The following is a 27876-nucleotide window of genomic DNA, read 5'->3' on the forward strand; positions in this document are numbered from 1 at the left end:
AGCAAGTAACTCCATGTCTCCAGAATTATCAGTATCTTCCTGTCAAAAGTTAAACTGACATTAATTATTGAAGTAATTGAGTAATCTGTTAAAGGGAACAACATACTGCTCACTGAAAGAAGAGAAGGCTCTTCAGGTAAATGGAAAGGGTTTGTTTTTATTGTTGTTGTTGTTGTTGTTTTTGAGACGGAGTCTTGCTCTGTTGCCCAGGCTGGAGTGCAGTGGCGCAATCTCAGCTCACTGCAAGCTCTGCCTCCCGGGTTCATGCCACTCTCCTGCCTCAGTCTCCCAAGTAGCTGGGACTATAGGCACCCACCACCATGCCTGGCTCATTTTGTGTGTGTTTTTTTTTTTTTTTTTTTTTTTTTGAGACGGAGTCTCGCTCTGTCACCCAGGCTGGAGTGCAATGGCCGGATCTCAGCTCACTGCAAGCTCCGCCTCCCGGGTTCACGCCATTCTCCGGCCTCAGCCTCCCGAGTAGCTGGGACTACAGGTGCCCGCCACCTCGCCCGGCTAGTTTTTTTTGTATTTCTTAATAGAGACGGGGTTTCACCGTGTTAGCCAGGATGGTCTCGATCTCCTGACCTCGTGATCCGCCCGTCTCGGCCTCCCAAAGTGCTGGGATTACAGGCTTAAGCCACTGCGCCCGGCCCATTTTTTGTGTTTTTAGTAGAGACGGGCTTTCACTGTGTTAGCCAGGATGGTCTCGATCTCCTGACCTCGTGATCCACCCACCTCGGCCTCCCAAAGCGCTGGGATTATAGGCGTGAGCCACCGTGCCCAGTGGAAAGGGTTTTTATAACACACTGTTAGCAACTAAGATCAACAAACCCTTGCTTAACAGGAAGTTAGCCATTTTTTATCTCATTTTTCACATGTTCCTATTAATATGGGTTTTACTGCCAAATACTGAATTGACTGACACTCAGAAGAATCAATGACCTTTAGAGAGGGCGTTGGGGAAAGCAGTTCCCATCAACTAGCCCTGAGTCAGCTTGTTTCTAAGATTTTCCTCTAGTTGCCTGCCAGTTGACATTTGGGTAAAATGTGGAGGGTTGTTGCTAAGAACTACAGCCCAGACAGGATTATAAGGCATGGAAAGGTCCAGCTTGGAGACGGAAGAGCACATGTTACCTCAGGTCTGAAGCTATGTTCAATACAAAGTATTCAATAGAAAGTACTGTACAGTTGCTATCTGGGGACATGAGAGCTGGGAGAAGAGGAACATGTGAAAAATGAGACCAAGAATGGCTAAGTTCCTGTTAAGCAAGGGTTTGATGATCTTGGTTGCTAACAGTGTGTTATAAAAACCCTTTCCATTTACCTGAAGAGCCTTCTCTTCTTTCAGTGAGCAGTATGTTGTTCCCTTTAACAGATTACTCTATCACTTCAGTAATCAATGTCAGTTTTTTAAACTTTTGACAGCAATCTCTGCCCAGCTGCTGCTCTTCTCAAAGCTGCTACATCGCTTGTTACTCATGTTTCATGTGTCTACCTCACATTAAATATGGACAGATTTGACTTATTAGATATCTGTCAAATGAAACTAGCATGGCTGGTTAAGTTATACTATTTTAAATATTGAAGGGCTATCATATTTATGCTAATATTCTTGGAATTGATTAACAGGGAAGAAGTTTTCAAACCAAATGAATAAGGAAATGCTAAATTTACAAAGAGGAAAATTGGAATTAAGATATTTACCCTGTACAGTTTTTACTCCTAATTTTATCTTTAGTTTGAGAGAGTAATGTATTGGAAAAATTCAATCCAAGAAACTGTAAGTTCTAAGAGATCACAAGACACTTGTTTAGATAGCTGGGAATAGATTAGCTTACCTTACTCAGTCCTAAGTATGTCACCATGGACATAACTGGTGCGGCCAGTGAAAAGACCAGCAAGTGCTTTCTGATTCGATTCCGCTCTAAGCCAGCATGCATCAAGAAGGAAACCAGACCAAAAGCAGCTGGTGCCTGGAAATAAAAAATCATCTCTCATTATCACTCTAGAAGTATGGATTGCTTCTATATCAAGAAGTATATGCCATTTGACTATGAGTTCTCATACAAAGAAAAACTCACAAAAGGCCAGGCACAGTGGCTCACGCCTGTAATCCTAGCACCTTGGGAGGTCGAGGTGGGCGGATCACTTAAGGTCAGGAGTTCGAGACCAGCCTGGCCAACATGGTGAAACCCCGTTTCTACTAAAAATACAAAAATGTGTGGTGGTGGGCACCTGAAATCCCAGCTACTTGGAAGGCTGAGACAGGAGAATCACTTGAACCCAAGAGGCGGAGGTTGCAGTGAGCCGAGATCATGCCATTGCACTCCAGCCAGGGTGACAAGAGCAAAACTCCATCGCAAAAACAAAAAACAAAAAACCCACAAAAAAACCAAAAAACAAAACCAGGCAGAATACCAATGCTGAGCTATGCCTCTTAGGAATTAACGTTCTAAGCCAACAAAAGATCCTATCTGTGTGTTTCTTGGATAGTAAAAAAGAGAAACAGTCAAGAAAAGAAAAATACTTTTGAACAAAAATTATTACTATGAAATATAAAAGTCTGAGGAGAATTTGACAGTTTGTGTATATGACTACACACAAAAAAAGAAACCCCTCAAGTAAATGCTTAAGAAAATGGGAACAAGAAGCTATGAACAAATTTATTCAATTCTCCAAAACGAATAGCAATTATGAAATGAAGAAAATGTTCCCATTCCAGAAAAAACACAACCATGAGAAATTTTAATTATGAATACACTCAATACCAAACCTTACACCAAAATTTTGCTCACCTTATGTAGCATGATTGCCACAAACACAATTAACTGGACACTAGTCTGTGAAGTAGACGCTGCTGCTCCCAAAGCAACACCATCAGCTACATTTGGAAACAAGGAAACATAAAATACTATAAACAACAACAACAGTAACAGTGTAGTGGTTGAGTGTGTGAGCTTTATAGTCAGGTCCAGCTGGATCTAGTAAGGTTACTTAACCTTTCTAAACGTCAGCCTTATCTTTAAATAATGTGTTCAATAAAGTATGTATTTCTCAGGGTTTTCATGAGGATTAAATGAGATAACTTAGATAAAGAGCTTAGCATCTGGCCCAGAGTATTCAGTGTTAGTTATTTTGGTGGTTGTTGTTGTTATCGGAAAACTGACATTCAATTTTCCAACTAATCAAAAATCCATTGATTAGTTAATCAAATTGTAACAAGGGAAATACTAAAGAAGAATTTCAAAGGAAGCAACTCTTAATCTTATAGGTAAAGCAAGACAATAGTCCCAGCTACAAGGGAGGCTGAGGCAGGAGGATTGCTTAAACCCAGGAGGTGGAGCTTGCAGTGAGCCGAGATTGTGGCACCGCACTCCAGCCTGGGCGACAGAGCAAGACAGACAAGAAAGACAGACGAAGGAAGGAAGGAAGGAAGGAAGGAAGGAAGGAAGGAAGGAAGGAAGGAAGGAAGGAAGGAAGGAAGGAAGGAAGGAAGGAAGGGAGGGAGGGAGGGAGGGAGGGAGGGAGGGAGGGAGGGAGGGAGGGGAGGGGAGGAGAGGAGGGTAGGAAGGAAGGAAGGAGAAAAGGAAGAGAAGGAAAGGAGAAAAGGGAAGGAGAAAAGGGAAAGAGAAAAGGGAAGGAGAAGGGAAGGGAAGGGAAGGGACGAGACAGGACAGGAAAGGAAAGGAAAAAGAAAAGGAAGAAAGGAAGAACAAAAGAATGAAAGAAAAAGAAACAAAGAAATAAAGAAAATAAAGATATTAGAACTCTATATAGATGATTACTACATAATGAGTAAACGTTGGTTGAATGAATGAAATTTGTTAGAAAAGAATATTACACTTAGAAAGGGCCAGGTAACAGTGTACCACCTTTCACATGCCTTTCTTTGCCACTGACAGAATTCTATTACTAGGACTAGGTTTGGGTTATGATTCTAAGGTGTACCCTGTCAGCCATGCTGAGACCTCTGCATTCCACTGCATACCACTTCTGCTTAAACAGTGCTTTGTGTATAAACAGGTAACAGAGCTGTTCAGGACAAAAGTGCCACGGCTCTTTTACAGATGACATTCTAGAGCCAAGAATGAAAAGAGCAAACTTTTTCTTAAGAGCTAGACAGTAAATATTTCAGGCTTTGCAGTTATTTGGTCTCTTGCAACTGTTCAATTCTGCCACTGTTGCACAAAAACAAAGGGATGGATAATTGTCATTGTCTATCTCTTCCTCAGCTTCCTGCAACTTTATCTTCATTCTAACATCAGTCACATTTGCCTTTCTCCATTTTTTACTGCCATCACCCTAATCTAAATTTTCATCACTCAAACAAACCTAAATTAGCAATAGGTTCCCTACTCTCATTTTTCCCTAATCGAATTCATTGTCACAGATAATACACAAATAACATGGGCAAGGCTGTGTTCCAATAAAACTTCCTTAATTTGAATTATATAATTCTCAAGTGCTACAGTATGTTCCTCTTTTTTTTTTTTTTTTAAACCATTAAAAAGTATAGACACCATTCTTAGCTTGCAAACCCGTGACACTGAGCACACCAGGCTTGTGCTTGTGTCAGAGGACTTCATTAAGAAATGCTTTCCTCAAAGGCCAGTCCAAGAGCATTCAATGAGGACAGTCCCTGAAATATAAACACTAAGGTCTCCCCTGTGTGACCTCAGTGTTTAGAAAACAAAGAAGTTCCACTGCAATCCAACCCTACCTGCAGCATGGACGACCAGACCCAGCGTGGTGGTGATTTTGGAATTGCTAGATCTTGCTGCTTCTGGATCTAAAGTGAAAATGAGAAAGACAGCATTAAGCTATGTGAGACAGAAACTGTTCAAACACTGGTCTAGAGGTGAAAGAATTTCACCTCCAGAAGAGAAAGTGAAAGCTCTTAAAGTAGATTATTATTTTCCTCACTGCTATCTTTTTTCTAATTTTTTTTTTCTTTTTTTTTTTTCTAAGATGGAGTCTCACTCTGTCACCCAGGCCGGATGGAGTACAGTGGCTTGATCATAGCTCACTGCAACTTCCACCTCCTGAATCATCTCCAGTGATTCTCCTGCCTCAGCCTCCCCAGTAGCTGGGATTACAGGCAGGCACCACCATGCCCAGCTATTTTTTGTATTTTTAGTAGAGACAGGGTTTCACTAACATTGGTCAGGCTGGTCTCGAACTCCTGACCTCCAATGATCTGCCCGCCTCACCCTCCCAAAGTGTTGAGATTATAGGCGTGAGCCACCGCACTGAGCCACTATCTTTTTTCTTTCTGCTTCAAACCCTTAGAAGATTTCCCTGTCCTGAAGAGGTGGCTAAGAGGGAACTCTTCATCTGACTCAGCCTTACCTTAACAGAAAAATCACTGAAATGTGTAACCCCCAACGGCCCCAACTTCCTCCTATTCCTTAATCCTCTTCCTCTACTATTCCAAGGCAAGTGCTCTATGGCCTCTGATCATTTATTTCCAGACCTATCTAACTGTCATTATCTATCTCTTTCCTGGCATCCTGCAACTTTATCTTCATTCTAACATCTGTCACATTTGTATTGCCATCACCCTAACCTAAATTTTCAGCACTCAAACCTAAATTAGCAACAGGTTCTCTACTCTCATTTTTCCCTAATATAATTCATCCTACACATCTGTGTCAGACTCATCTTTTGAAAACACCATCCTTGGCCGGGCACAGTGGCTCACACCTATAATCCCAGCACTTTAGGAGGCTGAGGCGGGTGGATCACCTGAGGTCAGGAGTTTGAGACCAGCCTGACCAACATGGGGAAACCCCGTTTCTACTAAAAACTACAAAAAGTAGCTGAGTGTGGTGGCACGAGCCTGTAATCTCAGCTACTTGGGAGGCTGAGGCAGGAGAACTGCTTGAACCCAGGAGGCAGAGGTTGCAATGAGCCGAGATCATGCCATTGCCCTCCAGCCTTGGCAACAAGCGTGAAACTCCGTCTCAAAAACAAACAAACAAAAAAACCCACCACCTTTCTGATGTGTCAGTTACCAGTTAAGAATCTGCTGCTTTTCAAATTCAGGGCAAACTGCTATATTAGGTAGGTTCTTAAGCCCTTTATCAACTAGTTCCAACTTATTTCTCAACGTCCAGTCTAGTTAAACCAGTTTGCTTAACACCATCAAACAAAACATTCTTATTCTCCTTTCCCCAAGTCTCCTCACCTGTAATTCTTGGCACATACTGAACTTACCAGCTTGTTAACCCAAAACTTGGACACCATTCAAAGTCTAACTACAGAACTTCAAGAAAGAATAAAAAATTGAAGACTAAGCATGGTGGCTTACACCTGTAATCTCAGCAGCTTGGGAAGTTGAGGTAGGAGGATCTCTTGAGGCCAGGAGTTTGAGACCAGCCTGGGCAAAATCACAAGACCCTATCTCTACAAAATTTTTAAAATTTAGCCAAGTGTGGTGGTGCATGCCTGTAGTCCCAGGTATCTAGGAGGTTAAGGCAGAAGGATCACTTGTGCCTAGGAGTTTAAGGCTGCAACATGTTATGCTCATGCCACTGGACTCCAGCCTGGGTGACAGAGCAACACCTTGTCTCAAGACAAATTCAAAATAAAAATAAAAAATAATTTTTTTTTTTTTTTTTTTTTGAGACGGAGTCTCGCTCTGTCGCCCAGGCTGGAGTGCAGTGGCGCGATCTCGGCTCACTGCAAGCTCCGCCTCCCGGGTTCACGCCATTCTCCTGCCTCAGCCTCCCGAGTAGCTGGGACTACAGGCGCCCACAACCGCGCCCGGCTAATTTTTTGTATTTTTAGTAGAGACGGGGTTTCACCGTGGTCTCGATCTCCTGACCTTGTGATCCGCCCGCCTCGGCCTCCCAAAGCGCTGGGATTACAGGCGTGAGCCACCGCGCCCGGCCAAAAATAAATTTAAAAAACTGATTCCAGCTCAAAGCAACTCTCCCCTTGCCTAGACCTAGTGATCTATGCGGGCAGTCTCCACACGCTACTTCAAAGGTTCTTCTATATTACCACCTAAGATATAGAAAGCCATTTTCACCTAAATGTTTTATATCCCCAGATGGACTGTAAAAGCTAAAGCATTAAATTTTCTACCTCTCTTTTCCTTTAACATGTCTGACAGAATGTAGCACAGCACTAGGCACCCAATAGTTACTTAATAAATCCTTGCTGAAGAGTGAGAAAAGTATTTGTGTGTATTAAATAAAGATGTTAGTGCTATTATAGGAAACATATAAATAAGTAAAGTTAAAAGATGCAGACATCAGAATGCCAGGTAAAATGACAGATGAACATCAGTCAAGTAAGTTATAGGGGATTTAATCTTCTTAGGAGTCCAGCACACAAAAAGAAGGGGTTTACAATGGAAAAAGTACACAAGTAAAGTGACATATTACCTCTTATTAATAAATGATATTTTCTTATTAAAACACTGCAAAGAAGGGAAGCTAAAGACCCTAGTCACTCTGAGCCAGCAAACAGCTCAATGTTACCCTGAACTGGAAGGAACAGTCAAATTACACTGTGTGCAAGCTGGCTCTGGCCTTTTCTTTATACAAAGCCTTATCGTCCAGTTACACTTAGGATCTTCAACAATTAGAGGCTTTAAAATTAGAAAGCTTTTATAAACCTATAAAGACAGTCACTTAGCATAAATTTAATAAATATACTTTCATTGACATTTTATAATCCATAAAACTCTGCAGAAAATAGGTAAAACCAGGTCATCACACATGAAAGCCAGCAAAAACAATGACTTCAGAGATAAAACAGAAAGAAGGATAAAGGAACACAAGCTACATTTAATTCTCTGTATAGGATTACAGGGCACTACTGGGCCCATACATTTTACTTTTTTAGAGACAGAGTCTTGCTCTGTTGCCCAGGCTGGAGTGACATGGTGCGATCATAGCTCACTGCTGCCTCGAAATGAAGTGATTCTCCCTCCCACCTCAGTCACCTGAGTAGCTGTGACTACAGGCAAGTGCCACTATGCCCTGGCTAATTTTTAAAGTACTTTTTTGTAGAGATGGGTCTCGCTGTGTTGTCCAGGCTGGTCTCAAACTCCTGACCTCAAGTCATCTTCCCACTTTGGCTTCCCAAAGTGCTGGAATTACAGGCCTGCGCCATTGTGCCTGGCCCACCAATCACCATATATATCTTTAGAATCAGGTTTTTTTTAAAAAAAATCATTTGTTAAATGGAAATTTCTTTCAACTTACTGAGGAGGAAAAATTTTATTTTACATATTTAACATGTTTACATTTACATACATCTTTCGAAACACATAGAAGTGAAGTGACCATTTCATTATTTTCCACATTTCTCTTTGGCAGATCAAGCATTCTGAGAAAGTACAGATGGCTCAGGATATCTTTCTTCCTTCCTTCCTTCTTTTTTTTTTGAGACGGAATTTTGCATTGTCACCTGCGCTGGAGTGCAGTGGCGCGATCTTGGCTCACTGCAACCTCTGCCTCCCAGGTTCAGGTGATTCTCCTTGCCTCAGCCTCCCAAGTAGCTGGGATTACAGGCACCCGCCACCACGCCCAGCTAATTTTTTTTTGTATTTTTAGTACAGACAAGGTTTCACCATGTTGGCCAGGCTGGTCTCAAACTCCAGACCTCATGATCCACCTGCCTTGGCCTCCCAGTGCTGGGATTACAGGTGTGAGCCACTGTGCCCAGTCCCCTTCCTTTCCCGCATAAGCAAACATTCACATATGTACACACACACATACACACACACACACACAAAACCAGGATGTCAGAGGGAAACTAGAGCCACTCACCCCTTCCCAGGATCAGAAAACAGAAAAGGTCATTACCTTCTGCAGTTACTGTCTGTTCTTGAACTCACAACACTGTCCTGACCATGAATAAGGTCAGGTAGGAGAAACTTACAACTCCCTCAACTATAGGTTCACAAGTGTGAAATTCGACCATCCTTGTTTCTCTTTCTCTCTCTCTTTTTTTTTTTTTTGAGACGGAGTCTCACTCTGTTGCCCAGGCTGGAGTGCAGTGGCCGGATCTCTGCTCACGGCAAGCTCCGCCTCCCCGGTTTACGCCATTCTCCTGCCTCAGCCTCCTGAGTAGCTGGGACTACAGGCGCCGCCACCTCGCCCAGCTAGTTTTTTGTATTTTTTAGTAGAGACGGGGTTTCACCATGTTAGCCAGGATGGTCTCGATCTCCTGACCTCGTGATCCGCCCATCTCGGCCTCCCAAAGTGCTGGGATTACAGGCTTGAGCCACCGCGCCCCGCCTCTCTCTCTTTTTTTAAGACACAGGGTCTTCCTCTGTCACCCAGGCTGAAGTACAGTGGCACAATCATAGCTCACTGCAGTTTTGAATTCTTGGGCTCAAGCAATCCTCCCATCTCAGCCTCCCAAGTAACTGGGATTACAGGCACATGCCACCGTGCCCAGCTAATTTTTAAGATTTTTGTAGAGACGGGGTCTTGCTTTGTTGTCCAGGCTGGTCTCAAACTCCTGGGCTGAAGCAATCTTCCCGTCTTGGCCTCTCAAATCGCTTGGGATTACAGGCGTGAGTCACCACGCCCAGCCTACTTTAAATTGAAACTGGCAAGAATCACAAGAAAAATGTCTTGGAGCCCAGTGTGGCCAACTATGTAATACAGCCAGAGTCCAATACCACCCAACGGTGCTTCTCATCTGCTGTTTGGAATAAGGCATGTGAATAAAACCACTTATTCCTACATCAACTTTCCAAGATAAGATTTTATTAAAAAATATAACTCTATGGAAAAAAATATTAACACATAGTAAATACAAGGAGATTAAAAACCCTTCTAGACCAAAAATAGTTTGTTTTGTTTTAAGCTCAATCCCATAATTTGTTTAAACCCTAATTTGGAAATAATTTTAAACCTTCGGTAAAGTTGCAAGAATAGTTATAAAAAATTCATACATCCTTTTCTCAGATGGACCTAATGACTAACATTTTGCCCCATTTGCTTCATCATTTATACTCATGCTCTCTGTACACACACACATTCTTTTTCTGTAACATTTAAAAGTAAGTCGCACACACACATCAAAAACTCTTTATCCCCAGATACTTCAATGTGTATTTTCTAAGAGAAAAGATACTTTCTTACATAATCACAGTACAGTTATCAACATTGACACTTTTTCTAATTTTCTTGCATGTTGTAATTTTGTCAGCTGCTCAATAAGCACTTACTTCAGCGCATGTTTCCTTTCCAGGAAGGCTCCGGTAGAGAATTACACATTTCACTGAGTTGTAACTCTTTAGTCTCTTTTCATCTGGAACATTTTCTCTCCCTTTGACTTTTATGACATTGCCATTTTTGGATAATATATTCTCTTCCTTTCTTGTTTTTTTAGTAATAAAAAACTTTTGTGTGTATGTCCTTAGACTATGGGTTCCTGGATGAACTGTTATAAAGGTGATGATGCTTCTCAGGGTATCACATCTAGAGGTGCAGGATGTACATCTGCTGCTCACTGGTGGTGTTAATTTTGAATTATATCCTGGACATTGCCAACATTATCTCGTGGCTAGTCAGACTTTGTTATATTCCTCCAAAGAGTGACTTTTTTGTTTGTTTTGCTTTAAGTAATTTGGTTGGATTAAAACTGCAAACTGTCCTTTTGGGTTGCTGCTCAATTTTCAGTTTAATTTTGTGTGTGTGTGCGTGTGTGTGTGTGTGTGTGTTTTGTTTGGTTTTTGTTTTTTGAGACAGGGCCTCCCTCTGTTGCCCAGTCTGGAGTGCGGTGGCACAATCTTGGCTCGTTGGCTCACTGCAACCTCCCTGTCCTGGGCTCAAGCTACCCTCCCACCTTAGTCTCCTAAGTGGCTGGGACTACAAACACAGGTCGCCACACCCAGCTAATTTTTGTATTTGTTGTAGAAAAAACGTCTTGCCATGTTGACCAGGCTGGTCTCAAACTCCTGGGCTTAACCCATTCACCCACCTTGGCCTCCCAAAGTCCTGGGATTACAGGCATGAGCCACTGCAGCCAGCCCAGTTTAGTTCATAATTATCTTCAGTTGAGTTACCTGGAGTTTGCCCATGAAAGCATGGTTCAGGGTCAGCTAGAGACCGAGGCAGTTCATATACAGAATTTGGGGGTGAGTTTCTCTTCTTTCTAGGATTCTCCCTTATTTTCAGTGCTGTAACCATTGAAACTCCTGAACTCTGTCCTCTGGTTCTTCAGTCTAGAAAGATTGAGTTTTCTATCAGAGATTTAGCTGTCCACAGGGTGCTGACTACTAAAAGCAGTAAAAATAGGAAATGCACCCTGTTCCAAGTGCTGACTCCCCTCCAGAATTTGCTTGCTTTGGGTCGCTCTCCACTGTCTTTAGCTTGTGGTTTTTTGAATTCTGTCCAGTGTTTTTAGTTACCTGTAAGGAGGCTGATCTGAGAGCTTACTTGGCCGTATCAAAAGCAGAATGCTTGTGACCTTAATTTTGACTATCCAATCAAGGTATCACCTGATTTCTTCATTTAGCTACTTCTTTCCCCTTGAAGCCAATAAGGAAATAAAAATTTCCCCCTACATTTAACATTCATTGATGATGTGTGCCTGAGTCAACCTTTACTGAGGGTTGCAAAAGTGAACATTTTTCCAACTCCAGCACTCTTTCTACATTTAACAATTGGCATTAAGCATTCTACTATAAGCAAATGCATGCTCTCTCTTTCCCCATATATAATATATATATAAAAATATATTATATATAACATTATATATGTATATTATATATTATATTAAAATAATTAATATACAATATAATACATATAATATATATTATATATGTATTGTTAATTATATTATTAATTATATATTATATATTATATAACATATATATGATATCAGGTGGGCTCATGGATTCCCATTTTCTTTTTTTTTTTTTTTTTTTTTGAGATGGAGTTTCGTTCTTGTCTCCCAGGATGGAGTGCAACGGCACAATCTTGGCTCACTGCAACCTCCACCTCTCAGGTTCAAGCAATTCTCCTGTCTCAGCTTCCCTAGTAGCTAGAATTACAGGTGTGTGCCACCATACCTGGTGAATTTTTTATTTTTAGTAGAGATGGGGTTTCACCATGTTGGTCAGGCTGGTCTTGAACTCCTAACCTCAGGTGATCCACCCGCCTTGGCCTCCCAAAGCGCTGGGATTACAGGTGTGAGCCACCGCGCCCAGCCAGATTCCCATTTTTTGAATGGTTTATGCTTTATTACTGTTCTTAATTATGTTGGTGCTCAACTTATCCCAGATGTGGCCAGTGGGAACTCTTTTAAGAGGGTTCCTATATCCTATGACATGCTCCCATCTTCTTCCTTCCTTCTGTTTTTTTCAGTACTAGATGTTCCAAGCTCACTTGTACTTACCCTGCCCCTGTCCTAGAATCAGTCCTGATTCTTCTCTGAAGAGCCCCGGCATGCTCATGATAGTGGGATGTCTTTAGTTCTAGGCCCCATCTCCAGACACAGCTAGGACATATATATGTACATATATGTATATACAAATATATATACATAAACAAATACATTTAGAAATCCTGAGTCCAATACCTCCAATTCCAATCCATCCCTATAGGGGTTCTTTCTTGCCTTGCTCCACTCCATACTTGTGTGTTCCTTCTTCCACACTTAGAACCCTGACTCCACCAACATCAACACGACCCATTTACTCAATCCTATAAAACATCTAAAGCAGCTTCAGAACAGTTTTGCCCATTCCATTACAAAACAACAATAACAACAACAACGAGTTCAGTATTTGTTTATAGTTTTCTCCCAGCTCTACCCAAGACTAAACATATACAGTCAAATACTATACTCATAATTTACTTGAATTAGTTTTTTTAAAATCCCTTCAGTGTGACTGTATTATTCATTTGAAATACAATTCATCTGTTGTATGGGAGTTAGTGCTCCCATCTGTATTGGTTTCATTCTATTTTTTGAATATGTAGAATATTAACATGTTTCAAAAGTCAGAACTATACCAAAAAGGCATGCTCAGGGGAATATCATGTGCTCCCTAAACCTTCTGCCCTCTCATACCCTCCACCCTACCCCATGCAGTTAATAAGTATCTTTTGTTTGCTAGCCAGTTCTTCTGTCTCTTTTTTGTAAAGCTAAGTAGATACAGTTGACCACTGCACTGAACAATGTGGAGGCTGGAGTGCTGACCCCCTACACAGTCAAAAATCCACATATAACTTTTCACTACCCAAAAACTTAACTACTAATAGCCTACTGATGATCAGAAGTCTTAATGATAACAAAGTCGATTAATATATATTTTGTTATATGTGTTAATACTCTATTTTTACAAAAAAGTAAGCTAGGTAAACGTTATTTAAAAATCATAAGAAAGAGAAAATATATTTACTATTAAGTAGAAGTGGATCATCATAAAGGTTTTCATCCTCATCATCTTCACACTGAGTAGGCTGAGGAGGAGGACAAGGAGGAAGAGGAGGGGTCGGTCTTTCTGTCTCAAGGGAGGCAGAGGTAGAAGAGGTGAAGGAGGTGGAAGGGGAGGCAGGAGAGGCAGGCACACTCGGTGTAACTTTTATTGAAAGAAAATCCATGTATAAATGGACTCACACAGTTCAAACCCATATTGTTCAAGGGTCAACTGTATGTTTTTCTTATTTCCCCTTCTTTCTTACACAAAACATAATATACGCTAGATGATCATTACATTTTTTGCTTTTTTTTTTCCATTTAACAATACCTCCTGGGAATCTCTCCCTATCAGTTCACAGATACCTGAATCTTTATTCTTTTATTATTTTTTTTTAGAGCGACAGGGTTTCACACTGTCACCCAGGCTGGAGTACAGTTATGCGATCATAGCTCATTGCAGCCTTGAATTCCAGTTTCAAGTAATCAACCTACCTCAGCCTCTCAAAATGCTGGGATTAAAGGGGTGAGCCTCTGTGCTCCGCCTGAATCTTTATTCTTTTCTACAGCTACATGGTACTTCATTATGGTACATACCATAGTTCATTCAGCCAATCTCCATGACCGAACATTTAAGTATTTTCCAATGATAAATAATGCTGCATTGAATAATCTTGTGCATATGTATTTTCATATTGGAGCTGTATTTGAGTAAATCCCTAGAAGTGGGATTTTTGGTCAAAGGGTAAATACATATGTGGTTTTGTTAGATATTGCCAAATTCCTCTCCATGGGTATTGTACCATTTTGCATTGGCACCCCAATATATGAGTGCCTATTCTATCACAGCTTTGCCAGTCAGGTGTATTGTTAAGCTTCTGAACTTTCGTCTGACAGGTAAGAAATGGTATCTCAGCATAGCTCTGATTTGTATTCAAGTGAAACTGAACATTTTTTTATACGTTTAAGGGCCATTTTAATATCTTATTGTGATCATCTGTTCATGTTTTTTGCCTGCTTTTCTGCAGATTTTTCTGTCGACCAAAGATTCTTAGCCTGGGGTCTATAGAGGTGAGTACAGGTAGAATTCAGGGGATGTCTGTGACTTTAACTTGAAAAAAATGCGTTTTTATTTTTACTAACCTCTGAAATTTAGCATTTCCTTTATCTTTTTTTTTTTTTTTTTTTTTTTTTTTTTTTTTGAGATGGGATCTTGTTCTCCTGCTCAGGCTGAACTGGAATGCATTGGTGTGATCGTGGCTCAATGTAGCCTCAACCTCCTGGGCTCAAGTAATCTTACCACCTAAGCCTCCTGAGTAGCTGCAACTACAGGCATGCCCCATCGTGCCTGGGTAATTTTTTTTTTTTTGTAGAGATGGGGTCTCACCACGTCTCCCAGGCTGGTCTTGAACTCCTGATCTCAAGTGATCCTTCCCCCTCAGCCTCTCAAAGTCCTGGGATTATAGGCATGAGCCATCACGCCTGGCCACATTTCCTTTACTTTTATTATCATTATTATTTTTGAGACAGGGTCTTACTTTGTCACCCAGGCTGGAGTACAGTGGCGTGACCTCAGCTCACTGTAGCCTCAACCTCCTGGGCTTAAGCATTCCTCCCGCCTCAGTCCCCCTAGTAGTGGGGACTACAGGTGCGCACCACTGTGCTCAGCTAATTTTTGTATTTTTTGTAGAGATGGGGTTTTGCCATGTTGCCCAGGCTGGTCTCAAACTCCTGAACTCAAAAGGATCTGCCCATCCTGGCCTCCCAAAGTGCTAGGATTACAGGTGAGTCACTGCAACTGGCCCTGCATTTCCTTTAGTTATGAATGTAGACAATAAACCATAAGCAGTATCAGCACTATCTTTACTGCCCAGTAGAAATCAGACTAATCAGGTTATTTTACGGTTGTAGATTATCTTTAAATTATCGTTTTCACTCATCACTACTTTAAGGACTTAGAGAACTGCTGCCACGCTGCATGACTACAGCTTTCCTGTCTGCAGATGCTCATGTGGCAGAGCTGGACAACGATCAAGTAGCTCTGCATCTAACAGCCACTCAGCCACCAAACAGCGACAGTCACAGGGCTCTCCCACTGGGACCAAGATATTTATGTCGCTTTCCAATATTTCCTACCTGCAAAATTCCCTGCTGACATATCTGAAAAAAGATGTCTACAAATCAATCCTTGGAGAAGTTTTATAACTCTCAAATTTATTTCTATCACCATGGGATCAATGTGTATCATGTATCAGAATCCTTTATTAATATAAATTGTACAAAAAATGTTGACCTAGCCAAAGATGAATTCATTAATCTTAAAACAAAATAGTAACTATGACTGGAGTTAAATTTGAAAAGTCTTGGGGAATTCTAGCTGTCCTTTAGAGAAGCTTATGATTCCTTAAAAAGCAAGCTACAAATGCATTTAGGTACATTTGTAAGAAAATACCTTTGTAAATCCAAGATTTTCTACACCAATAACCAACAAAACAAAAACTCAAAATCAACTAGATGTTTAACTTGACATACATGTTGCCTTGTTACAGACTACCTCATAATTTAATGTTCTTAAGCCAAGCATATTATTATGTAATAGCTAGCATACTAATGTCCTAGAAAATAAAATTCAACTCTAACTTGTTTAGGATTTAAATGTATTATCTCATTATTTAATGCACTGATAAAGATATACATTACTATATCACAAATTTGTTCTGTTGTTTTAGTAACTGTATTTCAACATAGGTGGTTTTCTCTGTGATCCTATGTACTATGTTTTACACATTTAAAAACAATATTCCAATAAAAGGTCCACAGTCTTTAGACTTCCTAAGGGCTCCATAGCAAAAAACTAAGTTAAGAACTTCTGCCCTAGACTCTCAACCAAATGTGGCAGCTTTAAGACAAGCAAAGTAATAAACCAATAAACACTTATTTGTGCCACATGCCACAACTCACTAGCTCTCCCCACTTAGTTAAATGTTCACTAGAACCCAAGGAAGACAAGAGTTTTAGCACTAAATACGGCCACTGATACAGACTAAAATATTTGATCATTTTTAACTTTCTAAACTGCAAATGTATTGCACTGCCCAGAAAGCCTTGGAGCCACTCACCGTCAGTAGGATGCACATGGGAGTTACCAATCTGGTCCACCAGCAACATGAAAACGAAGCCCAGTACGAGGGAAACACCAATATAGGCATGCAGCTGTGTGTGGTCGTGGCTGTGCTCATGTTCATGGACAACTGATTTTTCTGCTGCTTTGTCTGATGCAATCACATCATGTGTTTCACTCGCTTGGTGGTGTTTTCCTAGAGCAGAATAAACCATAAAGAGAAAATATGTTTTTCCCCTAAAAACGTTTTCATGTAGGAGTTTCTATTCTTTGTATTTCAAGCTCTACTTACTTTACTGTAAAGACATCCACTTTCTATATTGTAATCCAGCCAATCATTAACTCCTTCAACTTAAAGTTCATGATGAAAAAATTCCCAAATGTCTTCTGCCTTTGGCATGCAGACCTTCTGACTGCCTATTATTCTCAAAACCTGGGAAGTGGAAGCAAATCACCATGCAAGAAAGCAATCATATTCCCAAAGGGACACCATCCCCAAATATTCCTCTGAGAAATTCACGCCAATCTCACCAGAAAATACACTGTTTTATTCTGATGAAAATAGGCAAATGAAGAGCAGTAACAATGAAAATAATTGCAATCAAATTCATCTAGTTTATACCTAGGTTGATATAAAAATTTCAAATAAGGAACAAATTGAGTAGAAAATTTTTAGCTTTATAAAATATCAGCAGACAATTGCCAGCAAGAAACCAAAAGGGCAGAGCAGTTTAAGAGGCACATCCTTCAGTCTAAATTCAGTTCTAGAAATATGGAGGCTGGGAGACTCTGAATTGCAGCAAATGATACTTGGCCAGTTGATAATCCCAGTTTACAGTAACATATTTGTCACTTAAAACATAATGCTTCAAGGCCAAAATGCTTACCTTTGCTATATTTCATGAATAGAGAATAACATACTAGATATTTATAATTTATAATCAGATTAAGCAGTTTAACCCTTTTTAAAAAAATTGAGACAAGGTCTCATCTTTCACCCAGGCTGGAGTGCAACAGTGGTGCAAATTATAGCTCACTGTACCCTCCACCTCCCGGGCTCAAGCAATTCTCCTACCTCAGCCTCCCAAGTAACTGGGAAACCACAGGCAAGTACCACCATAACCAGCTAATTTGAAAAATTTTTTGTAGAAATGGGGTCTCCCCATGTTGCCTAGGCTGGTCTTGAAATCTGGGGCTCAGATGATCCTCCCACCTCGACCTCCCAAAGTGGTGGGATTACAAGTATGAGCCACTGTGCCCAGCCTAGAGACCCTCTCTCTTAAAAACAAAACAGGCCAGGTGCAATGGCTCATGCCTGTAATCGCAGCACTTTGGGAGGCCAAGGCAGGCAGATCACGAGGTCAGGAGATCAATGCCAACATGGTGAAACCCCATCTCTACTAAAAATACAAAAATTAGCTGGGCATGGTGGCACATGCCTATAATCCCAGCTACTCAGGAGGCTGAGGCAAAAGAATTGCTTGAACCAGGGAGTCGGAGGTTGCAGCGAGCCGAGATCACGTCACTGCCCTCCAGCCTGGCAACAGAGCGAGACTCTGTCTCAAAAAAATAAAACAAACAAAACAAAACAAAACAGTTTCACAAAATAATATCCAACCTTACAACAGTTACAACGCACTCTCCTGTTTCTTTCTTTCTCTCTCTCTCTCTCTTTTTGAGACAGCGTATGGCCCTTTCACCCAGGCTAGACTACAGTAGTGCAATCTCAGCTCACAGTAACCTCCATTCCCTGGACTCAAGTCATCCTCCTGCCTCGGTCTCCTGAGAAGCTGGACTACAGATGTGAGCTACCAAATCCTGCTAATTTTTATATTGTTTTTGTGGAGATGGAGTTTTGCCATGTTGCCCAGGCTGGTCTCAAACTCCTGAGCTCGAGTGATCCGCCCACCTTGACCTCCCAAAGCGCTGGGATTACAGACTTAAGCCACCATGCCTGACACTATTCTTTTCTTTTTGAGACAGAGTCTCGCTCTATACCCAGGTCGGAGTGCAGTGGCATGATCTCAGCTCACTGCAATCCTGTGCCTCCAGGGTTCAAGTGGTTCTCATGCTTCAGCCTCCCGAGTAGCTGGGTTTACAGGTGTGCTACATGGTGAGTTCTTGCGAGATCTGATGGTTTTTAAGGGGCCCTTCCCCTCTTCACTCAGCACTTTTCCTTCCCACCACCTTGTGAAGAAGGTGCCTTGCTTTCCCTTGGCTTTCTGCCATGATTTTAAGTTTCCTGAGGCCTCCCCAGCCATGCTGAACTGTGAGCCAATTAAACCTCTTTAATGACCTTTATAAATTACCCAGACTTCAGGGCCTTTTGTGGTTGCATATGAATTTTTAGGATCGTTCTTTCTATTAAGGTTTATTTGGCTTACAGTTCTGCAGGCTGTCCAAGAAGCATGAATCTGAGGATCTCAGGAAGCTTCCAATCATTGCAGAAGGGGAAGAGGAGTCACATGTCACAAGACGAGAGAGGGGAGGGGTGCCATGCTCTTTTAAACAACTAGTTCTCCAGTTAAATTATAGAGAGAGAACTCATTAGCAAGGGGACACACCAGTATGTGCATGAGGGATCCACCCTCCTGACCCAAACACCTCGCGCCAGGCCCCGTCTCCAACACTGGGATCACGTTTCAACACGAGATGTGGAGGGGACAAATGCCCAAACCATAGCAAATGCCACTGGAATTATGATAGGGATTGCATTAAATCTGTAGATCACTTTGGGTAGCATGGATATTTTAACAATGTTAATTCTTTCAATTCATGAACACAGAATACCTTACTTATATCTTCTTCAATTTCTTTAATCAATGTTTTATAGTTTTCAGCACATAGATCTTTTACCTCCGTGGTTAAATTTATGCCCAAGTATTTTATTTTATTTTATTTTCTGATGCTATTTTGAATGAAATTGTTTTCATAGTTCCTTTTTCAAATAGTTCATTGTTAGTGTATAAAAATGCAACTGATACTTGTATGCTGATTTTGTATCCTGCAACTTCACTGCATTTGTTTATTAGTTCTAATAATTTTTTGATGGAGTCCTTAGGTATTTCTATGTATAAGATCATCTCATCTGAAAACAGAGACAACTTTACTTCTTCCTTTCCAATCTGAACGCCTTCTATCTTCTTTGTCTGCCTGATTGTTCTGGCTAGGGCCCCCTACATTTTATTTAAATGTAGAGTAAAGTGATAGACAAAGCCACAGATAATCATACCTCTATAAAGAATCTGACACATGGCATTCCTATAGAAGAGATAAAAATGAGTGAGATAATCTATATTGAGCCATGCCTGACAATAGCAGTTTTGACAATACATCACATTTATATTTTCATCTTTGACCCAATAGTCTACCTTCCTAAAAGCACCAATTCTAACAGTCCAAAGAATTTTGAGATGTTTTCAGATTTTGGCTCCACAGTAAACTGCTGCATTACCCAATAATCTTTGAAGTTCTTAAAACTTGTTTCTATAGTTTTTTTTTCACATGAAAGCTGATAATCATCTAATTCCAGTGATTTTAGAGCTATAATTACATATGAGTAAGAGGTTCCTTTTTACATTAATTAGTATTTAATAATGCTTATTAAAGCATCAGAGCACTTAGTTAACATGATATACTGAGTTCTGAAAACAATATATTATCATAATTATAAGGTCCACAGAAGAATGAAACCATAGGCTGTAGTAACATGTATACAAACTTCTTTCTTGAAGTATGAAGAAAAGTTGGTTTGGTCTACAATAAAGAAAGAGGGCGGCTGGGCGCGGTGGCTCATGCCTGTAATCCCAGCACTTTGGGCGGCCAAGGCAGGCAGATCACCTAAGGTCAGGCATTCAAGACCAGCCTGGCCAACATGGCAAAACCCTGTCTCTGCTAAAAATACAAAAATTAGTTATGCATGGTGGCAGGTGCCTGAAATCCCAGCTACTAGGGAGGTTGAGGCAGGAGAATCACTTCAACCCAGGAGGTGGAGGTTGCAGTGAGCCAAGGTGGTGTCACTGCACTCCAGTTTGGGTGACAAGAGCAAAACGCTGTCTAAAAAAAAAAAAAAAAAAAAAAAAAAAAGGAGTAAGGGAAGAGGGTAAGAAAAGAGAGAGTACAGCAGCAAAAACAAAATTACAATGATATGTCTAAACTCATCAGTATGAAGATGTAAAATATGTGGAGACAGCTTAGCTGAAAGGTAATATCATGGTTAGGTAGGTTACCTCACACATTTGTTTTGGGTTACTCTTCCCAGCACTTTGGGAGGTTGAGGTGGGTGGATCACGACATGAGGAGTTCAAGACCAGCCTGGCCAAGATGGTGAAACCCCATCTCTACTAAAAATACAAAAATTAGCCGGGCATGGTGGCAGGTGCCTATAATCCCAGCTATTCAGGAGGCTGAGGCAGAGAATTGCTTGAACCTGGGAGGTGGAGGGTGCAGTGAGCTGAGATCATGCCACTGCACTCCAGCCTGGGTGACAGAGTGAGCCTCTGTCTCAAAAAAACAACAAAAAATTTCTTTAACAGGGGTATTAACATTTTAAATTTTAAAAGGAATGTTGGAGACATCTGATGCTGGCCATGTTAGAGTAAGTGCATTTTGACGTCGATCACCCACTGATTACAACAAAAACTGAACAAAACACACCAAAAAACAGCTACTTCAGGACTACAAAACGTAAACAACAGCAAGTGAACGGAAAGCAGCAAAAACTTCTAGAGAGATCCTGTCCTTCTGGCCAGAGGACCAGGAAAAGAGGCTGCTAAGATGTAGTGAAGTACAGGAAAGTCTCCCCTTTTTTTCTTTACCTCCTCTTTTTCTGGGAGGCAGAGGTTGCAGCAAACCCAGTTGCAGAACTGCATGGTAGCAACAAAGGCAGTTAAAACCCCATCTTTCCAGCCAGAGCAAATAGAAAAAGGGACTCCAGTGGTCTGAAGTGTATAGGGGGAAACCTGGTTATGCTGTTCTGCCTTTTCTGCTCTTACTTTCCTTTGACAGAAGCCCAAGTTACACAGAACTATGCGGTGGCAACACATGCAGTGTTGCATGCAGCCACATATGCAACACATGCAGCCAAAACTCTAGAGAAACCTTGTCTTTCTTGACAAAGGACCAGGAAAAGGGGGTCTGTTTGCAAGAGAATGTGAAAGGAACACTGGAGAGGAAAGAGCTGAGGGAGGTGTTAATCCTATGTATAAATGGCACAAGTCCCAGGCTCACCCCTGAACTCAGTATACACAGGATATAGCCAAAGCAGCATTGTAAAGGCTTTGAAAACTCAGCTAAAATGAGAACCATCAGCAAAAAACAAAACAACAACAAAAAACAGAACTTTCAGACTGAATCTAAATAGGTTAACCTTCTGCTAAAACAAAAGAAACAAACATTCTTCAGAAATTTTGACAGGACTCAGATTCTCAAGTTATAATATTCAAAATGTCCAGCATACAACCAAATTTTATGACATACAAAGAAACAGAAAGTTCTGACCAATTACCAAGGGAAAAGACAATCAACCCAACCCACAGATCACTCAGATACTGGAACATTCAAAGACTTATTTAAGGCAGCTACTCTAACTATGTTCTCTAAGCTAAAGATAACATACTTTTTGAAAAATGATTTTTAAAAAATAGAGATAGGGTCTTGCTATGTTGCCCAGGCTGGTCTGGAAATCCTAGGCTCAAGTGATCCTCCCACCTGGGTTTCCCAAAGTGCTGGGATTATAGGCATGACCCGCTGTGCCTGGCCTAAAGGTAAAAAATCCTCAAATAAATGAATGTCCTCAGCAGAGAAACAGAAACTGTAAAAAGAAACCAACTGGAAATTTTAGAACTGAAAAATATAATATCTAAAGTAGTAAATTCACTGGATGGGATCAACAATAGATTGGAAATGGCCAGACACAGTGGCTCACGCCTATAATCCCAGAATTTTCAGAGGCCAAGGCACGTGGATCACCTGAGGTCAGGAGTACCAGACCAGCTTGGACAACATGGTGAAATCCCGTCTCTACTGAAAATGCAAAAATTAGCCAGGCGTGGTGGCACACCCCTGTAATCTCAGCCACTTGGGAGGCTGAGGCAGGAGCATTGCTTGAACTGGGGAGGCAGAGGTTGCAGCAAACCCAGATCACGCCACTGCATTCCAGACTGGGCAAAAGAGCAAGACCTTGTCTCAAAAAATAAATAAATAAATAAATAAAATAAAAGAAAGAAAATAGTAGACTGCAAAGGACAGAGGAATGGATCAGAGAATCTGGCTACAATGGCAGAGGTAAGAAGTACAAATGAAGATCACATGGCTCACAAAGCCTAAAATATGTACTACTTGATGCTTTACAGAAAAAGTTTGCTAATCCCTGGTCTAAACACACCAATTAGAAGACAGAGGTTGTCAAACTAGAGTTTTTCAAAAAGATACAACTATATGCCATCTGTAAGAAGTCCACTTTAAATGAATGACACAGGCTAAAACTAAAAGGATAGAGCGGAAAGATACAACCATGGAAACACCGATCAAGAGAAAACTGAATGGTTATATTAAAATTAGATGAAGTAGACTTGAGAACAAGAAATATTATCAGGAATAAAGAGGGATATTACACAATGATTAAAAAGGCCAATTCACCATGGCATAGCACTCCTAAACATGTAGGTACCTAACCAAAAAGCTTCAACATACATAAAGCAAAAGCTAATAGAAATGAAGAGAAACAGAAAAATCCACGATCATATTTGAAGACTTCAATACTCCTGTCTTAGTAACAGATAGAAGCAGAAAATCAGTAAAGATATAGAAGACTAATATTATCAAACAACTTGACCTGAAATTTACAGAACAAGAGAATGTACATTCTTTTCAAGTGTACATGGAACATTCCACAAGATAAACCATATTCTGGACCATTAAAAAAGCATTTACAAATTTGTAAGTTTTCAAATCATACTAAGTATATTCTCTTACCATAATAAAGTTAAACTCGAAATCAGTAACAGAATCAGGGGCAAAACAAAGCAACCAACCAAATTTTAAAAAAACACCACTCAAAAATTTGGAAATTAAATCACACAATTCTAAGTAACACATGGGTAAAAGAGGAAGTTGCATGAGAAATTAGAAAATATTTCAAACTAAATAAAGATAAAAATATAGCACACTAAAATTTTGAGATGCAAATAAAGCAGTGCTTAGAAAGAAATTTATAGCATTAAATTCTTTTTTCAGAGAGGATCTTGTTCTTTCACCCAGCCTAGAGTGCAGTGGCATAATCATGGCTCACTGCAGCCTCAACCTCCTGCTATGTGTGTCACTGCGGCCACCTAATTTTTTTGTAGTCATTGTGCTCACCTCATTTTTAAATTTTTTTTGTAAATAGAGGGTCTTGATATGTAGCTCAGGTTAATCTCAAACTCCTGGTCTGAAGTTATCCTCCTGCCTTAGCTTCCCAAATTACTGGGATTACAGGTGTGAGACACGATGCCTAGCCTAAATTCTTAGAAAAGAACAGGCCAGGTGCGGTGGCTCACACCTGTAATCCCAGTACTCTGGGAGGCCGAGGCAGGTGGATCACCTGAGTTCAGAAGTTCAAGACCAACCTGACCAATATGGTGAAACCCTGTCTCCACTAAAAATACAAAAATTAGCCAGACGCGGTGGTGGGCGCCTGTAATCCCAGCTACTTGCAAGGCTGAGACAGGAGAATTGCTTGAACCCGGAAGATGGAGGTTGCAGTGAGCCAAGATCATACCACTGCACTCCAGTCTAGACAACAGAGCGAGACTCTGTTCCCCCCACCAAAAAAAAAGAAAAAAAGAAAAGAATTACATGTCTGTAATCTCAGCACTTTGGGAGGCCGAGGTGGGAGGATTACTTGAGGTCAGGAGCTTGAGACCAGCCTGGCCAACATGAGAGAAAAAGGGAATCCATAAAAAACCTATATCTAACCTCATATTTAATGGTGAAAGACTGAATGAAAGTAAGGCAAGAATGCTCATTTTCATTCCTAATCAATCTCATAATGGATAGTCTAGTCAATGCAATAAGGAAGGTTACAAACAAACAAACAAACAAACAAAAAGGCAGCTAGGAAAGGAAAAGGTTAAGCTGTCCCTATTCACAGATGACATGATTATTTATGTAGCAAATCCCAAGGAATCTACAAAAAAGCGCCTATACGAAATGAAATTTCTTATACTAGAACTTCCTATATACTAGAATACTAAACATTGAAAACATTATAAAAGTAATATTTACAATTACTAAAAACCTGAAATATTTAGGCATAAATCAATAAATGATCTGCCGATCTGTATGCTAAAATTACAACACTGATGAAATAAATCAAAGAAGATCTAAATAAACGGAGAGATATACAGGGCTCATGGACTGGAAAATACAATATTCTTAAGATGTCTATTCTCCCCCAAATTTATAGATTCAACTCAATTTCAGTTGGAATCCCAGCATGATTTATTCTATAGATACTTGACAAGCTGATTTTAAAATGTTTATCGAAAGGCAAAGAAGTTTATGGAAAGCCAAAACAATTTTGAAAAATAAGAACAAAGTGGGCTGGCTTATGCCTATAACCCCAGCCAAGGTAGGAGGGTCGCTTGAGGCCAGGAGTTCAAGACCAGCCTGGGCAACAGAGTGAGGCTGTCTCTATGAAAAGTTTAAATAATTAGCCAGACATGGTGGCATGCACCCGTAGTCCTAGCTGCTGGAGAGGCTGAAGTGGGAGGATTGTTTGAGCACAGGAGTTCAAGGTTACAGTGAGCTATGATCATGCCACTGCACACTCCAGCCTGGGTGGCAGAGTGAGACCCTGTCTCAAAAAAAAAAAAAAAAAAAAAAAAATAGAAAACTAAGAACAAAGAAGGACTCCACTACTTGATTTCAAGATTCACTATAAAGCTACATCAAGACAACGTAGTGCCGGTAAAAGGTAAACATACAGACCAATAAAACAGAATAGAGAATCCAGAAATAGACCAACATGAATACAGTTAATTGATTTTTGACAAAAGTGCAAAGACAATTCAATAGAGAAGGGATTTTTTTTCAACAAATGGTGTTGAACTACTGAACATCCACCCATATGCCAAAAAATGAACTTTCACCTGCATTCAAAATTATATCAAAATAAATCATAGAATTAAATGTAAAACTGAAAATCATAAACGTTTTAGAAGAAAACAAAAGAGATAGTATCTTTGTGAATTTGGGCTCAGCAAGGAGTTTTAGATATGACACCAAAAGCAAAATCTCAAAAGAAGTAACTGATAAACTGAACTTCATCAGAATTAAAAACTGCTAAAAGTTACTGTTAAGAGAATGAAAAGATAAGCCACGAACTAGGAGAAAATATTTGTAGAACACATATCTGATAAAGGACTTGTATCTAGAATATATAAAGGATTCTCAAAACTCAATAATAAGAAAACTCAATTTTTAAAATGAACAAAATGTTTGATATCACCACAGAAGCTGTAACAATGGCAATTAAGCATATGAAAAGATGTTCAGCATCATCACAGGCAAATGCAAATTAAAACCACACTGAGATATCACTACACTGCTATTAGAATGGCTAAAATAAAAAACTAAAACAAAACAGACAACACTAAGTGTTGACAAGGAAGGGGAGAACTGGAACTCTCACCTATTATTGATGAGAATGCAAAATATTACAGTCATTTAAGAAAGAGTTTGTCAGTTTCTTTATGAAATTAAACACATATTTGTCATGTGACCCAGCAATCCTACTTGTAAGTATTCTTTCGTCTTGCTCTGTTGCCAAGGCTGGAGTGCAGTGGCACAATCTCAGCTCACTGCAACCTCTGCCTCCCAGCCTCATGCAATCCTCCCACCTCAGTCTCCCAAGTAGCTGGGACTACAGGTGTGCAGCACCATGCGTGGCTAATTTTTTGTAAGGACAGGGTTTCACTATATTGCCCAGGCTGATGTTTGTAAGTATGCAAGAAGAATAAAAACTCATGTTCATACAAAAACCTGTACATTAATAGTTACTTTATTCATAGTCACCCAAACCAGGAACCACCCATATATATGTCTTCCAACTGGTGAAAGAATAGACAAAGATGGTTCATGCAAACAACGAAATATTACTCAGAAAAAAAAGGTACAAACTATTGATACGCAGAACAAGATACGGGGACTTCAAAAAGCTTGTGGAAAAATGGAATTAAAAGATTAAAAAATTTAAAACTACAAACTTTATTACTGAACATAAGCTCTATCAAGTGTGAGACACTTTTGTAAGTGATGATGATACCAGCTCTTTAGTTCACCGCTAAATAACTGAGGGTCCTGGAAATTTAACCATGTCAATGTAATCTTTTTTACATTATTAACTGAAGAAAAATGGGTACCCTTTATAGATTTTAAGATTAGGAAACAAGAAGTCGGAAGGAGCCAACTTAGGACTATAAAGAGGGTGCCCAAAAGTTTCCTGTTGAAAATCTCACAAAATTGCCCTTGTCTGATGAGAGCAATGAGCAGGAACATTGTCGTAGTGAAGGACTCTTTGATCAAGCATTCCTGGGCATTCTTCTGCTAACGCTTTGGCTAACTTTTTTAAAACACTCTTATAATACGCAGATGTCATGGTTCATTGGCACTCTAGAAAATCAACAAGTAAAATGCCTTGCACGTCCCCAAATACTGTTGCCAGTGACCTTTGCTCTTAACCGATCCACTTTTGCTTTCACTGACCACTTCCACTTCTCAGTGGCCATTGCTTTGAATGTGGTTTGCCTTCAGGATCGTACTGGTAAAGCCATGTTTCATCTTCTGCTACAATTCTTCGAAAAAAATGCTCCAGGATCTTGATCCCACTTGGGTCCCATTTCCATTCAAAGCTCTGCTCTTGTCTACAGCTGATCTGGCCACAACCGTTTTGGCATCTACTGAGTGAGAAGTTTGTTCAATGTAAAATTTTCAGGCAGAATTGTGTAAGCTGAACCAATTTACAGGGCTATGGGGCTGGCTAATTTTTGTGCTGTTAATTGTTGGTCTTCTTTAGTTAAGGCATGAACAAAATTAATTTTTTCTTTGAAAATAGGTGTAGGCCGGGCGTGGTGGCTCAAGCCTGTAATCCCAGCACTTTGGGAGGCTGAGGTGGGCGGATCACGAGGTCAGGAGCTCGAGACCATCCTAGCTAACACAGTGAAACCCCGTCTCTACTAAAAAATACAAAAAACTAGCCAGGCGAGGTGGTGGGCGCCTGTAGTCCCAGCTACTTGGGAGGCTGAGGCAGAAGAATGGTGTAAACCCAGGAGGCGGAGCTTGCAGTAAGCCGAGATCCGGCCACTGCACTCTAGCCTGGG

General features: G+C 40.4%; 2 protein-coding genes across 20 annotated transcripts in view; one reads left to right on the plus strand and one right to left on the minus strand.

Annotated features, from left to right (window-relative positions):
• The window catches only part of ERH (ERH mRNA splicing and mitosis factor), an 892055-nt gene that overhangs the window by 815270 nt on the left and 48909 nt on the right, over positions 1 to 27876 (plus strand). The gene's annotated exons all lie outside the window — the stretch shown is intronic.
• The window catches only part of SLC39A9 (solute carrier family 39 member 9), a 64154-nt gene that overhangs the window by 5325 nt on the left and 30953 nt on the right, over positions 1 to 27876 (minus strand). For 2 of the 3 annotated variants that reach the window (XM_050797390.1, XM_050797391.1), the window contains exons 3-6: positions 16515 to 16712; positions 4721 to 4789; positions 2796 to 2881; positions 1839 to 1973 (exon numbers count right to left, since the gene is read on the minus strand). In XM_050797390.1, coding sequence (XP_050653347.1) covers positions 1839 to 1973; positions 2796 to 2881; positions 4721 to 4789; positions 16515 to 16563 — 339 coding nt within the window. In that variant the 5' untranslated portion in view covers positions 16564 to 16712. Of the gene's footprint in view, positions 1 to 1838; positions 1974 to 2795; positions 2882 to 4720; positions 4790 to 16514; positions 16713 to 16808; positions 20560 to 27876 lie in introns of those variants that run through there. The other variant, XM_050797392.1, reaches the window with a different exon arrangement.

The sequence above is a fragment of the Macaca thibetana genome, chromosome 7 (assembly GCF_024542745.1).
Source record: "Macaca thibetana thibetana isolate TM-01 chromosome 7, ASM2454274v1, whole genome shotgun sequence".
NCBI classification, from domain to species: domain Eukaryota; kingdom Metazoa; phylum Chordata; class Mammalia; order Primates; family Cercopithecidae; genus Macaca; species Macaca thibetana.